Here is a 25,319-nt window from a genome sequence, read left to right on the forward strand (position 1 = left end):
GCACAACGGTATTCCATGGGGTATCCTGTCAAACGCCTTAGCAAAATTCAGAAGTACCACTGTGTAGCCATTTCCTTTGTCCAACTCAGATGTCATTCTATTATAAAAAGTTAATAAATTGCTAAGGCAGGATCGACCTTTAACAAAACCATGTTGGCCCCTACAGAGTATCATATCCTGATCCACCCATACTCCCGAGATGGTGATTGGTCTGTAATTAACTACCACAGTTTAGGAGCAGCCTTCATGCAGAGGAACTACTTTGCCTTAATTCCACTCCCTATGGACCATACCAGAATTCAAACTTCAGTTAAATAACTGTTGACAATTCCTTTGCACATTCACACAACACCCGAGCTGATATTCTATCTAAACCTACAGCAGTGTTTACATTTAAATTTTGCAATATACTAAGTACTTCTGATTTCTTAACTTCGATTCTCACATTAGTTATTGCTACAGGTACAGAGATATCCTCACTTGGGTGATAGCTTTTGAAAAGTGATCACTCAATAACTCTACTATTACATCTGAATTTGTCACCTCAATACCATCAGCACCCACTAAAGTTATCCTTCTGAAATTCATTCTTCTTTTTACTTGTCACATGGCAGAAGAACTCTTTGCAATTACCCTTGACTAAGGGTAATCGCTTAGCCATCTCCTTGGCTAAGGTCATCTCATAATCTGATTTAGCTTTTCTTACTATGCTGGTAACCTTCCTAGCTTAAGTTACTGCTCGGGTGTACTGATCGCCTTTCTCCTTGTAAATTCTCCATAACATTTTCTTTTTTTGCAGATCAAGCTTGATCTACTATTCATCCATCTAATGCCTACCTTGTTTGTCTTCCTGACCATGGGGACACAATCTGATATTGCCTTCCTCAGATACCTGCTAATTTTATCCCATGCACTGATAACATCTTTCCCCTGCAATATGTTCTGCCATGGGATGGCTGCAAGCTCAATCCGAAGCTTGTTATAATTGCCTAATCTGTAGTTCCATATATACCCCTTCTTAAGAGAAAAATCCACAAATTTTGCAACCTTCCAAGTCAATACTACATGATTGCTCTCACCAACTGGAGGTAACGAGGACACCTTACTTATGCTCTGAACCAATGACCAGGTCCAACACTCTCACACCACATGTCTCTTCAGCTATGTGCTGTTTCAAGTAATTATCTCGTAGAAGATGTAGGAATTCCATTTCCTTTTTGCCACGTGATATTTTCTCCTTCCAATTTATATCACCATAATTAAAATCCCCCATCATAATAATCACTAACTCTGCACTCATTGCACTAATTTACTGATGCATGAATTCAATATCATCCCCTGGCCTACAGCAGCAACCAACTGTATATTTGGTTGCATTGATCACTATTTCACACCAGACCGCCTCAAATGAACTATCATTCACATGTCTATCATCTTGATATACTAATTTCTTTGGCTGCAACTTAACAGCTGTCATCAACAGTACTCCTGTCCGTGCGGTTTGCCTAGTGGCTTTGCGCTTCGCAATCATATGCCTGGGGAAGGAGTGTCCTAGGTTCGATTCCCGTCAACGACGTGAGTAGCTCAAAGATCTTCCTCAGCCATAGCCAAGTTAGCCAGTCTTATGCGTGGACAGCAGGGTTTTTTCTGCCAGTTTATCTGGTGTTTTTCATCCCGCAAGCAGACAAACCGGTCTGAGGACACAAATGGATTACAGTCAGGAATACTGACCCAGCCATAGGTCTGATTCGTCAGCCTATGCCGGTTCTGGAGCCTGGATAAAATTTGGGGGGGCTAGATGGTACTGTGAACTCCCGCATAAAGGAGGAATGCTATATCATCACGCGGAATTTATTTATTTAACAGTACTCCTCCCCCAGTTCTATCTTCTCTATCCTCCCTGAAAATAAAGTACCCATCACATTCAATTCCAGTGACCACATCTTCTGCAAACAGCCAAGTTTCACTAATGTCTACAACTTTTGGTGAGATTGCACTGACTAATGCCAAAAATTCTTCCCTCTTATTTCGAATGCTTCTTGTATTAGTATACAAAAATTGCAGATTCCCTTTAGTTCTTGTACCAGCTTTAGAACTGATGTACATGTCACTAATTTCAGTAGTCGCATGCAGATTTTTATCCACTCTATTCTGCAATTTATTCCACGAATAAGGTGAATAAATTCAACAAATATACAATCACTGCTTAAGTTTCTCCCTCTTACCCTCAAACTTTTCAATTTTAGTTTCCCTGCCCAATTACTTCAACTTGTTCAGAAAACAGTAACTTCTTCAATTGCTTATGACCTTCCATAGAAAGGCTTATATGTTGATTATATATGATTATTAATTAACTTAAGGATTTCACAACGTACACTAGAATATAAATTAAATTAAACTTTAATATATATTTCCAATATTTTGGCAACGTCACATTGCCATTTTCAAAGGAACTCAAATTAAAGACACGTGCTCGCAGGCACTACATACAGTAAATGAGGACGAAGCAAGGAAGCTATTGTTTCTCCTAAAAGTCTTGATGGTGCCCTCTAGCAGGCTATGTAGGTATTCTTCGCCATTGAGCTGAAGGTCTCCTGATGTATGTCTTCCAAATTTGGGGCAGTCTCATGCAACCAAATTTGTTGAGGTTTGGCATGTTTCAAATTTGAAAGACTTTTCATGGAATCAGCCTCAGCCTTAAGAAACATGCCAAACCTCAACAAATTTGGGAGACATACATCAGGAGACCCTCATTTACTGTGTGTAGTGCCTGCATGCATGTGTCTTTAATTTGAGCTCTTTTGAAAATGGCAATGTGACATCACCAAAATATTGGAAATATATATTAAAGTTTAATTTAATTTATATTCAAGTGTACATTGTGAATTCCTTAAGTTAATTAATAATCAATAATTATGACCTTCCATGTTCAGATGCAACCCATCTCTTTCATACAGCTGCCTTTTGCCTTCAAACACACTCCAGCCTCTTTTTTTTTTGCACGTTCTTGCAAGCATATCATTCATTATCATCGCTCATCTACTTAACTCATAATTATCAAAACGAGGCAGCACACACTATCTTCCTATTGACACTTTTCTTCTTCTTCACAATATCTAGCAATGGTCTTAAATCTTTTGCTACCTGATTTATACTACCACTCAGGTCATTTGTACCCACCATAACTATCATCTTTTCTGCATCATGCTCTCTCTTTATTGCTAAAGCTACTCTCTGTATTTTTCCACCAGCTAAGCACTCCTCAGGCATACCGCTCTCCATATCCTTAATCATAGAATCATCATATATTTTACCACTCATAACTTCATTCAAGCCCAAACAAGCGTCACTCATGGTCTCATTTTCTATGCTATTCAGCATGACTCTCCCAGTTTCATTACTCAACACTCTTTTACTTACTCTCTCACTCTGATGACATCTCCTTTCTCTAGACCTCTTGTGCTTTCATTCTGTTGACTCCCATACTATTTATTACTTCATCAATCACCAAAGACTCTCTCATACTTAATCCTGTTATAGTTACTTCAGCTAAAGTAATTCACATTTAACTCAGTTTTGATTTCCAGAACCTCCTTACTGAGCACTTCCAATTCCTCTTGCAGAAGATGAAGGTCATTTTTCATTTTCAGGAACTCCTGTCGAAGTTCTTCTGCTACAGTCATGACGTCTGCTTCCATTCCTAATCACTCCAGCCTATCCCGACACTTCTCACACATGTCGATGTTTTCATTCTTATCATTTAGCCAAACAAAAGCTCACACCTATTGATACAGTCTTCACAGGAGATGATAATCACAATGCACTTTGTTTAGAAAGACCCGAGTTCAAATCCTAGCTAGGGAATGAAGAATCTTCTTCATTCCCTAGATAGGATTTGAAGAAGAATGAAGAATGGTCTTTCTGACCAAAGGGCTTCTTCGTCTATTGCAACTGAGCTAAGGAGGCTCAAAAAAACAACTAAAATCTATTGATAATATAACAGCTTCGCAGTTCAGCTGTACCAATAGAACCAAACTTCAGATGCTTCCTCAAACCGGCTACATACAATCATCACAAAATCTCAATGTACGAAATTCTTTGCTGAGTGTTTGCTCTTCTGGAGAATCTTTAGTACAAAATGCCTTTACAATAATAAATCTGCCCCATATATATATATAAAATGATAAGCCTTTTTATGTCACATTTGTATGTCATGTTTTTTTTGAAACTCAGGGGCTACTCTGAGTGTCGAGTGTTCAAAATTCGAGTCATCAGAATTCAAGGAGAACCGGCCTACCAGTTCGAAACAAGGGGTGGTTGGTGCCGTAGGCACGTAGCCCCCCCTAGTAAATAAATAAAAAAGACAATAATAAGAACTTGGCTTTTCTAAGTATGTGCCCTGGTTTATTATTATTATTATTACATAACACCTCCAGGGAGTCCAAAGACTCATCGAGGGAGGGCACCTGCTCTACAACTCTCCGTCTCCACTACAGAACTAACTGCAAGTACCATCATTATCTTCACCAGCGCCATTTACTGCCGACCACTATTTTCACAGACAATTACAAACATCTATGCCCAAGGTGGGATTCAAACCCGCAGCCTTTTGACTGGATAGCAGATACGCTAACCTCGGCCAACCAGGCCAACAAATAATTAATGCCAGCAGCACCCAGGGTTCCCAGGTGACACCCTCCCAAGTACTAACTGGACTCAGGTTTGTTTAACTTCAGTGATCAGACGAGAACTGGTGCTTTCAAACCGATCTGGCCGCTGACAATACATGCGTGGTTAGTTCCAGTTAGATCTTTAAAAAAATTCTAACTGGAACTCTACAGGCACAACAATATTTTAAAGAAAATTCACTATCACAAACACTTTGTTGCAACTAGTGTGTACTTCAACAAATCAGAGTTCACTGAAGAATAATTTTTTTGTTGCCCCTCTATTAACAGCTGCAGCATGAACTTGTGAAAGAATAACCTGAACCATAGAAGTCAGCAAAAATTCTGTCTTCTACTATCTTGTACATGGTTAACCAATGATCATTTTAATCGAGGATGAAAGTACACATTTTTTCCATGATTTCTCAATACTGATGGTTGTCCAGAGCACTGATCACTCTTTATGTTTCCTTCTTGCAATCAATAGTGGTACACAAAGATGTGTATACATCTCTTGACAATATCTTCATTTGCTATTTTAAATCATGTTTTGCAACTCATTTTTCCAACTTTAAAACAAAGTTTGCAAATGATGCTTTACACTTTGACACAAAGTACAAATTACTGTAAAACAAAATAACACTGATGTTTAGCTTCAATGGCTTCTTACTGTGTAGTGTGAGTCTGCTGTGACATAGCTCCTTACAGCACAGAAATGTTCTGCACTGTCATTATAATAAACATGCAGTTGATATCCAAATGCAGTATATATACATATGTACATGTGTATGTGTGTCCAATCCGGACACTTTTCTGAGTAGACATTAGATTAGAGAAAATAGATGTTTCATAAGATGTATGTGCATGTTATTTAAAATGCAACTCACACAACAATCCTGACTACATGAACTGTGTACAGTATACAAAAGTTAAATGGAAAGCCATTCTTCCACTTTCCTAGTGATACCCATGTCAAAGTCACCATGGATGTTAAGCTGTAAATGCCAATAGCTCTACAGGCATAAGCAAAATAATAATAAAACAAATGGTAATTGGGACACCGACAACAAGAAACATATCCAGCAGGAGAAAGTTCTGACAGGATGTATGCATTCCAAACAATGTTGAAGAAAAATTGTGGCATCACTTTAGAAAGTTTTGTAAAGATTGTTACAGCAAAATGGATTACCTCTGAAGTATATTCATCAAAATAAATGAAAGTGTTAAAATTACAGCCACACTGATTTCAAGTAGAGCATTAACTTTGAGAAAACTGGCAAGTTGGGAACTGTTTGAATGGAGAAACAATAAGGATTACATCCACATTCTTGAATCAGGAAAGTCAGACCTAGCAAACCATTATAATTCAGACTTGTCACAGAGTCTACTGGATGAAATATTAACATTAATGGCGTTACAAAGTAACTGATTTTATGTACGTTAAATGGAAACGTTTTCCCTTGGTCTAAGTCCGCTTTTTTACTTTGTTTCATTTTGTTCAAATAACCTTAAGGACTCTTCAAAAGTAGTCAGCATAAACTTATATAAGATATTTTTCTTCATGCATTTTTCTTATCTTTACTAGGTGTTTTGCCATTAAGATTATAAACTTAAAATTTCTTACCAAACAACATACTCAATTTATTTTTTTAAATGAATCTGTATACAAAGGGTTTTAAACCTAGCATACATCAGTACCAAGAGTTGGATAAGGGTTAAATTATCAGGATTCTTCTGAATTCTAGAGTCCAAACATGGAACTTTTCAAAATAGTTTAGGCATTCACTAAGCAGGGTAGTGGTCTTGCACCAGCCAATGAGATTCATCTATCACTATAAGATTTTTGGATTCTAAAGCTCAGGCCTTGCTTCTAATGTCATCAACACTACACTACACCACACCCAGTTCACTCTGTGTCTAGTGCACTAAGATGCTACACCATAGTAGGCTCAAATTTGACTGTAATTTTTTTTTTTTTTTTTTTTTTTTTTTAATTGTGTGAAGCCCTCGGAAAGACTGTATGCCAATTTCTAAGTTTTTGGAAGTGATTGCTGTTAATTGTTTATATTTATTATTTTTTTAAATTAATTAATTATACATCTATTCCCACTTCTCTGAACTCTAATAGTGTTTCCTCCTGTATGACTTTCTTGTATTCAGAATATAAACGTTACCAGTTTTTCTATCTTCTCCGCGAAAAAAGCTCATGACATATTGAGTGAAATATATAAATTAAAGATACCAAGAAATTATATACTTGGTTTAATCCTTAATCCAAGTGTAAGCAAACAAAGTTTGCACCTGAAGTATTTTCAGGACTGGAGCAACTCATGGTAAAGATGGTATTGACTTCACATCACTTGCCTTAGTATCCCATAATGCAAAGTACATCTCCTTGCAGACATGTATAATGCTATGCATTAATGGAAAACCTCAATAAAGGTCGAAACTGGTTTCGACCTTTATTGAGGTCTCATCAGTGGGAGCCAGACCCAGAGGTGATACCAAGGTTGAAGTAATGCAGAAGTCATATTTTCATATATGAGTTGCCAAAAAGTGTCACACCTTATTATTATAACTGGATTAGAGATAGATAGCTGTTGAAAGTTTTTCCACTTGGTTATACTTGCTTACACTTAGATAAAGGATTAAACCAAGTATATAATTTCTTAGTATCTTTAATTTATAGTATAACCAAGTGGAAAAACTTTCAACAACTATCTATCTCTAATCGAGAGTATTATAATAATAAGGTGTGACACCTTTTGGCAACTCGTATATGAAAATATGACTTCTGCATTAATTCAACCTTGGCATCACATCTGGGTCTGGCTCCCACTGATGAGACCTCAATAAAGGTCGAAACCAGTCTGGTTAGTGACCCTTTCCTTAATTCATAGCATTATATCTGTCTGCAAGGAGATGTGCTTTGCATTATGGGATACCAAGGAAAGTGATGTGAAGTCATACCACCTTTACCATGGGTTGCCTCTGTCCTGAAAATACTTCAGGGCAAACTTCGTTTGCTTACACTTGGATAAAGGATTAAACCAAGTATATAATTTCTTGGTATATTTAATTTATAGTATAACCAAGCAGAAAAATTTCAACAAGTATAGGAGTAATAAATTACATTTCGTTTTTGCTTGCAAGTGTAAAGCCGTTATTCAAAAATATATAGTATCTATCACTTACAGACATCCACAAACATCCAGGTCGGTACTGGGATTCAACCCCACAGCCTGGTTAGAGAGAAAATGTGCTCTCTGCTTGTCAACTATTCTGGTGATTATCATTAACTCTTTTCACCTTGTGTCCATCTAATACTACCTCTCTCAAATTATATATATATAGTTACATTTTCTCCACAAAAAATTTTAATCTCCAGCTCTCTAAACACTCCTTCAATCTTTTTAAGTTCATCCCATAGAGAATGAGGTTATTCAAATAATTTACTATAGTTCAATTTCCTCTCATCATCAGCAAGGAGCAATTTATTCAATATTTAAACCTAAATCAATCTGAAATAACAAGAAGTCTTAAGATTAAACTCTGGGGTATTATACTCCTAAACTTTAGAAAACTCATCTCGAAACACTAATTGCATCTACCTGTCAAACAATTGCCCATCCACCTCAGTAAATAATTATCAATACCTGAAGCATTACAGTGTCACTCAGGACTTTTACATCACATCACAGTACAACTGTAATCTACTTCTCTCATAACCTCTTAAGAAAAAAAAAAAGTAATAAAATAAAAAATAAAATAAATAAAAAACTATGCCATACTCAAAAAGAGTATATTTTTCTTACCTCTTCAAAGATATCCTGAACACATACAACTCCATTAACCTATAAGCACAAACTTCTCCAATTTTGATGCTAACATATTCATCTCTCAGAATCAGCTGTCAATGTTACCTCACTTGCTTTTTTATATGGTTTTAGCTATTTATATTTCACCCTTAGATACTAAGAATCGTTTTTAAATATCTGATGAACAAAATCCTGTTTTGCAATGCAACATTTACTATTTAAAGCACAAATTATTTTAAAAAGTCAACAGAAAACAAAGTAAGAAAATCAATGGTTTCGACATATTTTTAAAAAATGTATTTAAATCAAGTGGCAATGTCTTCTAAGTCAATAGAATGCACAACACCTAGTCTTTTTTTTTTTTATAATTAAAACAACTAGATTGCAATGCATGTTTTATGTGAGAATTCAATTTTTTTTCTTTTTTTAATACTGATCTCACACACAACAGCGATTTTACAAAACCTACAATACAATCTCATGCATGACTAAATGGTTAAGGAGTAGAATGAAACTTCATAGTGTTTCTTGAATAGTAAAAAAGTTGTAGTCTCAAAGAAAAACCATCAGGAAAGTAGCTCCAAAGAATAGAAGTTGATGGAATAATAGAGGAAGATGAGAAATTGGTGAGTAAAGAGGAAGAATCTGAGATGGATGTCATCTGTAGTTGCTTGTGTTTGTACATACTAAAAAAAAGTAAAGACATAAAAGTGGCTGGTTTGGTAAAACAATCTCCAAGAAATAGCAATAGAAGATACCTAGAGAAAAGGAGGGGTGGTGGAGATCATATTTTAGCTAAACTGTCCTCTCTAGATAGTACTGAGCATTTTAGGGAAATTTCTGGTGCACCATTCCAAATGTATGAACAATATTCTAAGAATAGTCAGATTTGGAATTTATATAGTGTTAGAAGTTATACAGGTGAGAAGTGTCTTGAACCAATAAAAGGAAACTAAGTTATTTTGGAGGTAGAGAAGGCTATGGATGTGATGGGTCAGAAGCAGGAATGTCTAAAAATCTCAATATTATCAAAATAAAGAAGGAAAGAAAAGCAAGCTCTTTCTTTCTTTCTTGAGAGAGAGAGAGAGAGAGAGAAAAGACAGGAATGTGTTTTTATAGAATAGAAGTTCAAAATTTGTCCTCACCCTACTAAAAATAGCAAGAAGATCAATCTTTAAGATACTGACTATGGAAGATCTTGAATATTACACACTTTGTCAAATGAAGATGGCAAATTGAGTATAATGTCATCAACAAAACTATGGATGTCCATAACTATGTGGTCAGATGCAGATCTACATTAGCAGATCTTCCTGTTTGCCCATAACAAGGAAACTTGTAAGTACAAAAATATATACACCTCAAACTGAGAGGAGGAGAAGGAAGTGGTCTTTTGAGAAGCTAACAGGAAAAGTTATCTTGATATAAGACTTGAAGGTCATACAGAGATTATATTTCTGTACTTTACTACACCCTTTGAGGATACATGGCAGGATTTTGATGATGATGATGACTTTACTTCTGTTAAGTTCTGGCTACTTTTTTTTTTTTTTTGTAATCAGTGTCTCAGATATAGAAAACAGTATTATCATTATCGTGTTAAGAGGATGGTTGTTAATTCTGCTATAACCTATATTCTGCTATAAATTATTATAGCTATAAGTCTTCTAGCCCTGATGACATCTCTCCAATTGTTCTCAAACATTGTATTCCAGAGCTAACACCTATCCTGCATCATCTCTGCAATCTATTATACATATCTGGTATTTATTCCAATGCATGGTAGCAATCTTATACCCATCCTTTCCAAAAAAAAGAGTGATAGAAGTGTACCTTCAAGCTACAGACCAATTGTCATAACCTCAGTTCTCTCCAAAATAATAGAGAAAGTCATAAATAGCCAACTCCTTAACTGCTTAGAGGCCAACAAATTAATCAGTGACCACCAATACAGATTCCAGCATTCAAAATCTACAGCTGATCTCATAGCTTACATCATCCAGCACTGGACACGTACCATGGCAATTTTCAGAGAAGCTTGTGCTGTCATCCTCAACATTTCCACAGCTTTTGACCATGTGTATGTGTGTAACATCATGGCCTGCTTAACAAATTGCCATCCTCTGGTCTCCTACCACTCTCTGTAATTGGGTTGTCAGCTTTCTCTCTGGTCGTTCTCTACAAGTCATGGTAGATAGCTCTCTCTCTTCGAGCTTAACCATTAATATTAGCGTGCCTGAATACCCCTGTCTTATCAACTACTCTCTCCTGTTTATAAATGACCTACTCATAATCATCACTAATCCTATCCACAACTCTGCAGACAACAGTACTCTCCACTTATCCTACTCATTTAACAAACAATGCAGTACTCTGACATCTTAGACTATAAGATCATCTACAACCACTGACTTTAAACACTGATTTATATACTATCATTCAATGGAACGAGGACAACTTTGTCTTGTTCAATGCCACCAAACACAGTTAAAAAGAGATCTCAGCTCACATACTCTTGCCCTCTTGTCTTGTCAGGATTCATCTCCTTCCAGGAAGTTGACTACCATGAGCTTCGGCCATGTACGGTTTGTGCTTCTCTCTTACATTCTTCATAAGACAAAAAAGGTCCAGTCCTTAATATTTCCCATCCAATCTTTTCTTTGTCTTCCTCTTCTTCTTTTTCCTTGTATCATTCCTTCTAAAAGTGTTTTTGTAGGGATTCGTGCCTAAGTATGTGATCAAGATAGGTGGTTTTCCTTTTCTTAATGGTTTTCAACAGAGTCCTATCTTTTCCAATCATCTCTAATATCTCTATATTAATGTTTTTTTTTGTTTTTTTTTTTGGCAGTTCTCCTTTTGGGACTCTAAAGATTCTTCTGAGGTTCCAGATTTCAAAGGTTTTTAGTTTATTTTCACAATATTTTGATATTGTTCAGGTTTCTCCTCCATATAGCAATGTTGACCGTATGAAGCATTTGGACAGCCTAATTCTTGTTTTTGTGGTAATTTCCCTTGAGGTCAGAATGTTTTTCATGCTAATGAAGGTTGATCTAGCAATTTCTATCATTCTTAATATGCTTAATATCATCCTTATCACACTTTCCCTCTATAATTAGTTGACCCAAATATATATAACTATCTACTTGATCTAAAATATTTCCTCTGATCTTAATATTTATATCGGGTATTTTTCCTTTTTCTCTTGTTACCAGCATTGTTTTGGTTTTTTGAAGTTGAAATTAAGTCAATATTTTTCACTTAGTTTCAGCATCTCTTCTAGTAGGTTTGAAGATCTTTTTTATTTTCAGCCAGCAGTACCATATCGTCAGCATATCTTAAATTGTTCTCCTTTAAATTCTGCTAATTGCTAGAAGATATTTTCAGTATAGAGGTTAAACAATATAGGAGAAAGAACACAAACTTGTCTGACACCTTTCTTTACTGGGAATTCCTCTGAGGTTTCTCCTGAGATTTTCATTGAGGCAGTTTGCTCCCAATATAGATTTATCAGTAATCTGATATCTTTACCATCTACTCCTAATTTTTTCATGCATTCTATTTGTTGTTCATGTTCTATATTGTCAAGGGTCTTTGTGTAGTCAATGAAACGTAAGTCGACTTCTTTCTGCTCCTCCAGATATCTTTTTATAACAGTTCTAACATTGAAAAGTCCTTCTCTAGTACCTTTACTTTCCTGAAAACTACATTGTGTTTCATTTTGATTTTATGTTTATTTCTTTCTAGCATGATATATAACATAACTTTTGATATATGGCTGATTGTTATGTACTCTTCACATTTGATTGTCGTAGATTTTTTAGGTACTGGTAGGAATGTCAAGTGCTTAAAATCTTTTGGCAGGTGTCCAGTTTTAAATATTTTGTATGTCAGTCAGTGATCTTATAGCCTTTCATTTTGTGTTTCATTTTTATTTTATGTTTATTTCTTTCTAGGATGATATATAATATAACTTTTGCTATATGACTGATCAGATTGATTGTCCCATACTCTTCACATTTGATTGTCTTAGATCTTTTAGGTACTAGTAGGAATGTCAAGTGCTTAAAATCTTTTGGCAGGTGTCCAATTTCATATATTTTGTTACATATGTCAGTCAGTGATCTTATAGCCTTATCATTCCCTTATCCTCAGTAATACATAAATCACCAGATAAGATCCAATCTCTGCTTGAACTAACATTTATCTCTAGTCTCTCTTGGCATACACATCACATGAATAGCCTCCTCAGCAACCAAAAAACTAGGCATTCTCTTTCGTTCGAGAGGCTATTTTACATTCAACCAACTCTATACAAATCCCAAATCTACCAATGTTTAGAATACAGCTCACGTTTGGGGTGATGCACCTAAAACTTCCTTTAAAATCCATGATGCTGTCCAGAAACAAGCAATTAGGCTCATGGATGATCCCTCTATTACAGATTCATTTTAACCTCTGTCTCACAGACACAGTGTTTCAGCACTGCCTATTTTACAGGTACTGCTGCAGCAAATTGGCAACCATCATTCCTCCACTTTCTGTTGCACCTGTTAATACAAAAGCAGCAGCTATCCAGCATTCCTTTACTGTGCAACTGCAAACACACTGAACTTTCTTCCAAATTTATTCTGTCCTCCTCCGCTGGAACAGCCTTCCTTATGATGTATTCCCAAACAAATACAATTTGCAGGCTCTTCAAAAAAAATAAAATAAAATAAAATAAACTTTATCTCAGTCATCATCTGCACCCCACACATGGTTATATGTCTGATATGCTTATAGGTCTCTCGATCTGTCATGTATGGGATCAATATAAATATATCATTGTGTGTGTGTGTGTGCGCACACGCATATATATCTATTCTATATATATAAAAAGATAAGCCAAAATTTGAAACGTTTTTATATCACGTTTTTTGTCTTACCAGCTTACCGGCCCAGAACTCGGGGGGGGGGGGGGGTAGGCACCAGGTGGGGCATAGCCCCCCTCATATATATATATATATGACTACTAATATTAACTCTGAGTTGGGATATGTTCATTATCTATATAAACTGACAAAAAAATCCAAGAATTATAATAAATTGATATTTATTGGATACGCAACATGTTTCGTCGGGATCGACTTCATCAGGCGTTAAGAACATAGAAAGCTATTAAAAGACACTGAAAAAAATATTGAGACACTCCAAAGCTATAAAATTATAAAGCTATAAATTCGACTGTAAATTACAGTTATTATGAACTTGAGCTATAGTCCGTGTTAAAGTTCTATTGTTGTACACCTGTGCGTGTGTGGATCCACGAGATCGCCAGTATCTGATAGTAGAACTGAAAGAGTCAGGCAAATTATAGCTGAGATTACTGTTCATATGAAGAGGGTCCAAGGTAATTTCTTTTGACTCGACAGTGCGGCGTTCTACCTCATCGTGGCAAATGTGCAGGTTTGAAGTTGTTGTCCAATTTACTTCATGTTGGCGGCTTTCGTTATTTGTCATCATCATTATCATCAAATTCCTGCCATGTACCCTCAAGGGGTGTACAGGATATGAATAGTACTACATGAAAAAACTTACATCATTATTAATTTCCTATCTACAATTTTCCTCCAAATCAGTCTGTTACTTGTCAAGACTCCAACATTATCAGATCTTATATTTCTATCGTCTAAATCATTTTGTACCGTATCAATTCACCTATATCTTGGTCTTCCTCTGGGTCGTTTTGCTGCCAACCTGGCAGAGAACACTTGTTTTTCTAATCTTTCCTCGCCCATTCTATTTAAGTGACCATACGACCTGAGATTAGCTCTGCTAATTCATTCCTGGATGCTGACAATGTCAAGTTCTTTCCTAATATCCTCATTTTTAATATGATATTGCCATTGATGCCATCTGTTCACGCCTCTAATCTTTCTCGAGACTCTCATATCTGTGGTCTCTAGTCTTTGGTCAAGTGTTTTACTTCTGACCCAGCTCTCAGATCCATAAGTTAAAACTGGTTTGAACACTGTCTTGTACACAGCTAATTTAGTGTTCCGACCGATTTCTCTCTTATTCCATATGAATTTATTCAATTGACTTCCCACCATACCAGCTTCGCTGATTCTGTTGTCTATTTCTATATTTAATTTACCATCTTCAGTAAAAATCGTGCCTAAATAGCTGAAATGTTTTACTTGTTCCACAGGTTCTCCATTCACAACACAGTTGACATTTTCAATGATTCTGCCTATTTTCATTATCTTTGTCTTTTTATTGCTGACCTTCATACCATATCTATTACAACAGCTATTCAATTTAGTCAGAGAAGCTTGCAGACTAGTAGCAGATTTATTTAGAAGTATAACATTATCTGCATAAAGCAAAGAGCTGACATTAACATATCCAATTTTGATATCATGTTTAATACCACTTTCCTTCATAATGTGATCCATATAGATAATGAATAACAGAGGGGATAATGTACATCCTTGTCTCACACCAGATTTAACATTAAACCATCTTCCTGTACTTCCTTCAATTCTAACTGCTTACTTACAACTCAAATAAAGACTAAGTATTGCTTGATATAATGCCCCATTGACACCATATAACTGTAGCGTATTGAATAGCTTCTCTCTTGGCACCTTGTCATATGCCTTTTCCAGATTGACAAAACTTAAATACAGATCTTTTTTATATTCCCATGCTTTCTCGACTATTTGTCGTAAAGTGAAGATCTGATCCTGACAGCCTCTATTTGGCCTGAATCCAGCTTGTTCTTCACCAAGCTTTTCTTCCGCAATTCTTCTCAACCGTTTCTCAAGTATACTTGCATAGATCTTGCCAGGAACACTCAGTAGGGAAATTCCTCTGTAATTCTCACATGCAGTTTTATTTGCCTTTTTATATATGGGTACTATGAGAGCTCTACTCCAATCGTCGGGAATTCGTCCCTCTGTCCAGGCTTTCTGAACTATGCAGTGCAGCCACTGTAAGACTCTTATACCACCATACTTCAGCATTTCTGGTCAAATACCATCTACTCCTGCTGCCTTTCCACATTTCAAGCCTTTGATGGCTTTTTCTACTTCAAGTATGGATATGTATTCCTGACTGCATGCCTGGTCAGTGTTTTTTACCACTGTGCTGTCATCACTGTTTGTTTCATTTAGCAGTTTTTCAAAGTAATTACTCCATACTTCAAGGATATCTTTTTCTCCCGTTTTCATGTCACCTTTATCATCTCTAATTCCTTTTACAGCACTCTTTCCTCCATTCTTAAGCTTCTTTCTTCAACAACCTCCAGAATATTTTGCCACCTTCTTGATATTTATTTTCTATATTCTTGCCTAAGTCCTCCCATGACTTTTGTTTAGCTAGTTTTACACAGTGTTTAGCATTCTTGCATTTGTCTCTATATTCTCTAAGAGCACAAGCTGACTTATTTGACAGGAACTTTTGGTATGCTTTCTTCTTTTCCTTCACTGTCTCTTTAACTTCCTGTGTCCACCGGTGAGTTCTGATTTTTTTATCCCTACAGATAACCTCACCACATGCCTCTCTGGCAGAATCAATCAATGTTTTCTTCAGAGTTTGCCACTGAATCTCCAAGGTTTGATTCCTGTTCTCAAACTCTTTCATTTTTTCTTCAATAATCTTTGTGTATTTTCGTCTACAGTTCACATCTGAGAGCTGCTGAACTTTTATTCGCTTTAAAACTTTCTTACATGTTATTCTTTTCAATATGAAATTCAATTTTATCCTGCTCAAGACTAAATAGTGATCACTTCCAATTTCAAATCCTCTGTACACTCTGGTGTCCTGCACCAGGGAGAAAACATCACTATCAACCATAACATAGTCAATGAGCCTCTTCTTATTCCTAGCCTCTTCTCTCCAAGTGAATTTGTGCACATTTTTATGTTGGAACATGGTGTTAGTAATAACCAGTCCATGTCCTGAGCAGAAATCCAACAGATATTTGCCATTATTATTAGCTTTGCTCTTTTCTCCAAATTTTCCCAAAATATTTTTGTATGTCTCACAATCATTTCCTACTCTGCTATTTAGATCCCCAACAAGGACCAACTTTTCATTTTTCATGGTGTCAGTTGCTTTTTCTAAAGCCTCAAAAAATTCCTCCACTTCTACCTTAGTAGAACCTTCTGTGGGACCATAGGCACAAATAAGTCTCATTGTCCAGTTCCCCATTCTCATATTTTCCCACATTACTCTACTTGAGACTGACTGCCATTCAAGAAGATTAGCCTCGTATTTTGTGTTGAATACTATGGCTACTCCTTCTTTTCCTTGATTGTCATTGCCTGAATATAACATTTTGTATTTATTGCTCAGAAAGATCTCACCAGTTTTGGTCTTTTTTGTTTCAGTCACCTCTATTCTGATACTTATCTAATTCCTCAGCTAGCTCCATTTCTTTGCCATTCAGGCTTCTTACGTTGATAGTACCGATCTTTAACTCTGGTGATGTTGAGTTGGGGTTTATTTTCAGATTTGTTCCAGTAGCTGACTTTTCGCTGTTCACCCTAGTTCCCTGGCGAAAACAACGGGGGCCTTGTTTAACCGGGCGACGCCCCAGCTGGCATGAAATTTTGTCATGTTGTACCATCATTCTATATTTTGGTTTAACCAATAAGAATACAATTTGGTCGGCTAAATCCCAAATTGCCAGCCCATCCTCGTCCGTTCAGTATCCAAGTAGATACCCAACAGGGTGCACCACGAGAAGGTGAGGATTGGACATTAGGTCAGAAGCCCCGGTCGGTTCTCCGCATTCCTTTAAAGGCTATGTGGAGGTCTCCTCTCAGTTATACAGCTTTGACCCTTAAGCACCCTGTTATTCGTTATTTGTGTTTATTGAAAACAGGACATGGCCTGATAGGGCAGTAGCCCTGGTTCTCTTGTAAGCATGTCTCTCTGGTGTTGCTCAAGACATAGGAGGATAAATTTCTCTGTTTGGCCATAGTAAGGTTTTCTGCACACACATGTGATTTTGTATACACCTGGGAATTGAGAAGGTTGTGAGATTGTTTGTAATTGCTGAAACTTGATCTTATTTTTGGAAGAGTCGAGAAGCATGTTTGTATGTTAAATTTCTTTAAGATTCTACTCAGTTTTTTGGATAGTGCTGATATATGGCAAGGAGATATAACCTTTGGAGTTGTCCTGTGTCTCTACGTTGCTATGTTGACGGTGGAATAATTGTTTGTTAATACTTTTTAAAGAGTAGCTATTGCTTTTAAAGGTCCATCTAAGATGTTGTAGTTTTTTTTTTTTAGTTCTTCATCTGACAGTACAGATCTTGCACAATTCGCTAGAGTTGATATAATACCCAACGTTTGTGCTGGATGGTGATGTGAAGACGCATGCAGATATCTGTCCGTGTGTGTGTGTCAGCTTTCTAAATATAGAGACTTTTATGGACTCGGGCGACTTGGTGAGTTTAACATCTAGGAAGCAGAGGGAACTATTTTCTTCAATCTCCATGGTCAATTTGATATCTTGATGGAGGTTGTTTAAGTGGTTGAGAAAACTGTGAAGATTCTCAATACTCTACTCAATTCTCAACAGTAAATTGCTCAGACATGACTTCCCTTTAATAAGCCCATTCCTTGCAAAGTATATCTTGTTAGTCCACCCATTTCTTTATGCGAGTTCTTCCCAACTTCTATAAACTTTTTACAATCGCTCCAGATATACTGATAGGATGAGAGTTAGACACATCAGTCTTTGCACCAGCTACCCATATTGGGATTATCATACATTCCTGTGGGATCTTTCCTAAGCTAAAACTCAAATTATACAAATAAGGGCCTAGCCAGTTTGGCTGAACATTCCTTTAGCAGACATGATGATATCCCATCTGTCCCAATTACCGAAATCTTATCCAAGTTATGCAACAGCTCTAAAACCTCCCTCTCATGCACTACTAATGCTTCCCATTCAACAACTGTATGAAACCATGGAACCAAAGACAGCATTCTCCTGAGTTTGTCATATTTCCAGATCTGTAGTTCAGCATATAACCCGTCCTGATTGGTACATCCATAAAGTTGGCTATTTTCCAGATCAGCATGGCATGATCATTGTCACCAAACAGTGACAAAACAGTCACAGCCATAACTGAGACACCTTGTAAACAAAGAGATGAGACATCCCCATCTTGAAATCTTTTTAAAAACAAGACACCTTCTGACACTATGATGAAATCTAACACTATTTGTCTTTGAGTTGCTTCTTTCATATGTCACTTGAGAAAGTTGTCATGCAACAGTATTCTCCTTTGTTTTTATCATGGATTTCTCAGCCACCCAATCAATATTTAGATAATTTAAGCCCATAATAATTACTTGTTTAGTAATCATTAGGGTAATTTAGTGATGCACTTGTCCCCAGCAAATGTCATGCTTGTAGTAACATCACACCATGTATTTCACCCTATTAGTCTCCACTTCACACCATATAGCTTCAAACTCAGTGCTACACAGGACATTATTACCATTATTGCTTATATATGTTTCTTATCAAACTGGACTTTATAAGTTTCACTAATGACAACAATTTTAGGCCACAACATATTCATCATAACTGGTAATTAGTTTACGGAATTAACAACGCATATAAAGTATATTAATTAAAGGTAACATTAATGAATAACTTCTATATTTTGGCAACGTCACGTTGCCATCTTCAGGAACATAAAGATATGGTATGTGCACGCAGGCACAAACAAAAGCAAATCAGGAAGAAAGCAAGAAACTAATATTGTTCCTAAATCCTAATGGTGCCCTCTGGTGGGCTAATTTGGTTGTCTTGGCAGTTGGGCTGAAGTTCTCATAATGTAAGTCTTCCAAATTTGGGGTAGTTTCATGCACCCATATTTGTTGAGGTTAGGAACATTTTTTAGAGCTGCTGATGATTCCTTGAATAATCTTTCGTATTTAAACTTGCTGCAGTGTATATTTTTGTTTTCTTCCAACGAATTCTGTGGTGGGTATCTAAGGCATGGTCTAATAAATAAATATTTCATACTGAAACTAACAGTATGTCATTATCATAGAACAAACAGATAATTCAAGGAAAGAAATAATAAAAAGCAATAATAGTTGAAGTTACAAATCTTGAATATTTTGGGGAGAAGTATCATGATGTCAGTAACAAAGTTGCATTTTTTCAAGAATGCTCTTGGAATACTTTAGTTTAAAAAATTCCAATGAAAATTTCATTAAATTTCAATCCAATTTTCACTTACATATAATAGACATAAAATTGTCTATTCTGCCATAAGAAATCAGCCTAATAAATCAAATCCAAAAAAAAATAACAAATTTTAATAATTTCTAAATATTTGATTCAACCAGTACACAATTATGAATATTAATTCAAATTAAATCATTTTGCCAAGTAAATATGCCAAATAAAACTGCACTACAATGACATCTTATTAAGAAACATCTTATTAACAAAGACATCTTATCTTATTAAAATCCTCAAGGCTAGAGTGAAACTGGAATTATTGTAATATACAACTTCAACATGTCTCCTCCATTCCTGACCAAATAGTCCAAATGAAACAAAAATCAGAATGCACGACTGATTTTTGTAAGGATTCCAAACAGCAAATAAATAAAATCTGACCTACCAGAGGACTCAAAATAACTTGCCAATTAAGTCTGAAAAGGATAGCAAAAAAGGCTCACAGAATGATCCTAGTCAAGATATGATTATCTGCTAATCACACCTGATACTTAAAAAGTGACCACTAGATGTGACTGACAGTCCAGCAGCTGTCTATGAGTGTTTTTGCATCATTAGCTGAAGTTTTCAGTGACATATTATGCATATTACATATGTAAACGAGTGCAATGTTCCACGCTGATTTGTGTATTTCATAGGAGGATGATACCATCTAAAACTGGTTTTAGGTGGTATCATCCTCTTTATCAGGTTAGCATCACCTGATAAAGAAATCTATACAAATTCTCCTATCACAGATGAAATTTAGATCTAAGTGTGTTTTCCAGGAGTGATGCAAGTTGAACCACTCAGCCATCGAAATACTAGATTTCTGTGCATTCATAATATAATTGCAATAATTTTTATTGTAATTTTAAGATTTCTACAATTTTTGTCAGAATCATATATTCAATATATTATAATAATGAACAAAGTACTACATAAACAATAAAAGAAAAACTACATTAAATTTTCTTACTTGACATTGATATAAGTTTTCCTGTGCTCTAAAAGAAAGTTTCTCATTTTTGTTACTGATGAAACCTGAAAACAAATTAGTATATTATTAGTGTGAATTTTTATTGTGCCTATGAAGAAATCAATCTAAAATTTGGCATCAAAAACTATTAAAAGAAATTATAATAAATATCCATTTTCTTATAGCCAAGTAGCAAAAACAATTCAGTTAGAATGGCAAATTGTACAAAGGTATATGTTTCCAAGTAGTTCTTGGACCACTACTATTTAATTTGTTCATTAACGATATAAGAAAGGATCTGTGAGGAACTGTTCATTTGGTTGCTGATGACGCAAAGCTGGGTAGAGCAATAGTGAATGCACATGATGTCAAAATTTTGCAAGATGATTTTGGATAGATTGGAGGACTGGGCTAAGGAGAATGGATGTCAATTTAATGTGGCGAAGTATAAGGTTATGCATTTTGGGGTGAAAAGATTAGCAGCAGTATACCACATTGGTGGAAGTGTACTCCAGGAGATTGAATAGCCCAGGGATTTGGGCGTGTTGGTGGATAGGGAGTTGAAGTTTAGGGGGCATATTGCAAAAGTGGCTAAATCAGCTCATCAAATCACTTGGTTACTGAAGAATACTTTGACAAACAGAGACAAGCAAGTTATTTTCCTCTGTATCGAGCCTTGATAAAACCCCATCTTGGCTACTGTGCCCAGATCTGGGCACCAGGGTTTCTTCTTGATGGGGAGGAGCTGGAGAGGATCCAGAGGCAATGACCAAGATGATAGCAAGTCTATGGAATTAACCTTATGAGAAGAGGTTGAAGATTTGTGGGTTGCAGAAATTGGTTGATAGGTGGAAAAAGGGTGATATGATTGAGACATTCAAATTACTGAAGGGTTTCTATAAGATTAATTAAGAGGATATTTTTCAGAACTGGACTGGTGGTGAAAGGACTAGGGGCCAGCTACGGAAACTGGACAAGAGTGTGGTTAGCAAGGGTGTTAGAAATAGGTTTTTACTTGGAGAGTGGTGAATGAATGGAATAAGTTACCAGAGTCCGTTGTGGGTGCCATGACTGTGAATGAGTTCAATGCAAAGTATGATAGATACTGAGTGGATGTTGAATAGTTGTTCTTGACATGATGTTTAGGGCCTCCCTTGATGAGTCTAAGGACTCCTTGGAGTTGCCCATAATAATAATAACAATATTAAACGTATGCGTTTGAAAAATTTCTATTCTAACTAATATTGTTTTTGCGACTTGGCTATTTAAAAATAAAATAAAAAATGGATATTTAGTATACTTTCTTTCTAACATGTTTGACATTTTAGAGGCATTTTTCTTCACAGTTATGATTTACATATCAACTGAGAGTTCTATAATGAAGCATATACATTGAAGTACCATTGAATTAGGGGCAGCTACCTAGTAGCGTGTTGGACCCCCCCCCCGCCCATCTGGCCCTGATAACGGCTGCTAAACGACAGGGCAAAGACTCCACAAGCTTGCAAAAATGTCCCCATGCATCCTTCAGAGCTGTCCACAATTCTCTAAGTTCAGTGATGATGGGACAAGGGCCCAAACATGTACAGGGATGCACTGAGGTCCTAAAGACATCCCAGGCCATTATTGAGCCACAAGCAGCTTGTATAGTTCTGACCTGACATGCAGGCTCCATGGCTTCATGGGGTTGGATCCATATTCTAACTCACTCGGTGACTAACATACATTAATACTATTGGTCAAACTGGAAAATTGACTCAAAAATATAAAATCATTGCATCAATATACAATTAAAAAATTAAAAAAATAATAATAAGCAACTTACAAAAGCTCTAGCTTTTACACCGAAATCAGATTTCTGCCTATTACTTTTTAAATTAATTGTATGTTTTTCTCCTTCAAGCAGACCTAATGCTTTGTTTCTAGTTTTCACGGTTTTCATACAAGACTTAAATATCTGTGTAATATCCATGACGAAACTTTAAATTAAAGGCACCACAATATTTTTGTGATTTATGAGTTCGTTTCTTAATATTGCAGTCAGTATAAGTTAAAGAATTTCAATCACTTGCACCTTTATGAATATATACTCTTCATTTATGAAAATATATATATATAATTTCATCTGAATAAAATCTGTAAATAAAACAGTAAACAACACATGTATAAGCACACTGACAGCAGTAGCCACTTAAGCGGAAGTACAGATTTGAGTCACGTGGTTTTAACTTCCGTTTACTGGGCACTAAAAATAAATAAATAAAATTACTCGTAAAGGAATATAACTACTGTAGTCTCTCCGAAGGTCTTAACGAAAACATGGATATATTTTAAATTTTGTTCTTGCTTTCAGTTTGCAAAGCTGAAGCTAATAATTTAAAGCTTTATTATTCCAAAAGAAAATTATAATAATTATAACAAGTGGTATGAGTGGTAAATAGGGTGACCAACTTTTGAACATGAAAATAAGGGAGAGCGGGTCACGACAAATTTTAGCGTAATTTTTGGGACTTGAATACCACATTAATAGATCAAAAAAAAAAAAAATCAGCTAACGCCTTTTTATTCCCGTATACGGGAAGTAGGCGAGGCCATTTAGCCCTATCTAACTTTTGGAGACTGAGTGGGCAGTTCAATCTCCACTGGTACCAATCAGAGATAGATGGCAGAAAGCTATCTCTAATTAAGCGGTACTCAGTGAAGAGAAACGGCTCAAATGCGCCGCCATCTCGTGGTCCCTAACCCTAACACAATATATTTAATGTCTGAAATAACTGGGTTCTACGGTCGATTTTCTTGAGTTTACAGGACGAAATCCCGAGTTTTCGGGAGGAAAAACCTGCTTGCCCGTGCCAGAGATCGACTGACTCGGGAACCGGTCGAAAAAAGGCTTAGAAAAATTTCCTCTAGTCGCCGACTAGACTCGAAACCAAGTCTTCCTTCGTGCGGCCAAGCGCCGTGGTTGGCAAACGCCACATCCACTGAGCTACACAGGCTCTTGTAGGATGGTTTATATTTCAAATATATGAAATGCAATTTAAATTATAGCACATCAAAATATTTAATATAATTTTAAACATTTATACTTACATACAATTAAAATATCCATACTTCTTAGATTAAACTTATGCTGCAGAAGCTTTGATTTTCTTGTCTCATTGTGCAAATTGCAAAAAATCTTTACAATCATAATCAAAATTCATCAATACTTTAGTTCTAATTTAATTAATTCTAAGCTATTTTGATTTCTCTCATCTGTCCATTTATTGTTTATCATTGAGAACATTCTCTAAGTGTAGGCATTTGAGCCTGGAATACTATTAGCTTTGTGAACGTTGGATGGCACGGGTTTTAGCCACGAGTACTGTTCTTCCCATTTCTTCAGATAAACACACAAATATTTACAATTCTTTTCTGGTTGCCTTTTTTACATTATTACTTTCCGTTTCGAGGATATTGAAAATACTTTGAGAGAATGAATGACACAACGGCCGGTAAGAAGGCAAGATAAGCATTAAACAAACAAATTCCAGAAGTGTATATCGAAAATCACTACCAACGATTTGATTATTCCGAATAGGTATCGATTATTAAAATGGCGCCAAAGGTTACAAGATCAATGCAACGATATAATATAACATCTTTGTCGGAACACCCATCTATATTCGCTGGCCGGAGCAGAATTGTCGATTACAATTTTTCAAACTATCGATATTAATGTCAAATTGTAATTGGCGGTTATAACATACATGGAAAAATTAACGACAATGATTGATTATGAAAAATACGGGAGTATTTGAAGATCAATACGGCAGCCGGGATGATCCAAAAAAAAAAAAAAAAAAGCTAAAATACGGGGTTTCCCAGGAAATACGTGAGAGTTGGTCACAGTAGTGGTAAATATAAGTGGTAGAGTGTATACTTAGATTTTGCAAAGGCTTTTGATAGATTTCCTCACCACAAGTTGGTCACTAAACTGAAGCAGATGGGATTGGATGATAGATTAGTGAGTTGCATAAGTGAATGATTATTGGACAAGTATCAGGGGAGAGAGGCACTATCTCGAAAAATGATTCACTAATGGTGTGCCACAAGGGTTAGTTTTGGGACCATTATTATTTAATTTGTATATCAATAATATTGGGATAGATATAGCTGGTGATATACCATTGTTTGCAGATCATGCAAACCTGGGGAGCGTGATGAGGGCCAAGCAGATGTTGTGACCTTTCAGGAGAATGTGAATAGATTGTATGAGTGGGCAACAGTATGGAACTGTCAATTCAATTTTTCCAAGTGCAAGGTTTGAAATTTGAGAAGCCACAATGGGATGCAAAGTATATGCTTGGCAGGGAAATTTTGGAGGAAATTGAGCAGATAAGAGACCTTGAAATAATGGTGGACAAGGATCTGAAGTACAGAGGTCAAACCTCACAAGTTGTGAATACATCTCTCACATCAGATTATAGCAATAATACACAAGATCTTAAGTTGTAGAAATAAATAAAGAGATTCTGGTTCCATTGTATAAAGCTTCGATCAGGCGTCCTATGGATTACTGTGTACAGATTTGGTCCCTTGGTTTTCATAGTGATGAAGATAGGTTGGAAACGG

General features: G+C 36.1%; 1 protein-coding gene and 1 pseudogene across 2 annotated transcripts in view; both read right to left on the reverse strand.

Annotated features, from left to right (window-relative positions):
• Window positions 1–23,996, reverse strand: part of LOC150110550 (syntaxin-18-like) — a 45,615-nt gene extending 21,619 nt beyond the window's left edge. The window contains exons 1-2 of one of the 2 annotated variants that reach the window (XM_090394704.1): window positions 23,800–23,996; window positions 20,706–20,770 (exon numbers count right to left, since the gene is read on the reverse strand). In XM_090394704.1, the coding sequence (XP_090250830.1) occupies window positions 20,706–20,770; window positions 23,800–23,895 (161 nt within the window). In that variant the 5' untranslated portion in view covers window positions 23,896–23,996. Of the gene's footprint in view, window positions 1–20,705; window positions 20,771–22,530; window positions 22,823–23,799 lie in introns of those variants that run through there. The other variant, XM_090394695.1, reaches the window with a different exon arrangement.
• Window positions 4,664–4,781, reverse strand: LOC150110551 (5S ribosomal RNA; annotated as a pseudogene).
• Window positions 23,997–25,319: the final 1,323 nt, after the last annotated feature.

Source organism: Typopeltis vanoorti, chromosome 1, assembly GCF_054136105.1.
Source record: "Typopeltis vanoorti isolate ZY-2024b chromosome 1, IOZ_Tvanoo_1.0, whole genome shotgun sequence".
NCBI lineage: Eukaryota > Metazoa > Arthropoda > Arachnida > Uropygi > Thelyphonidae > Typopeltis > Typopeltis vanoorti.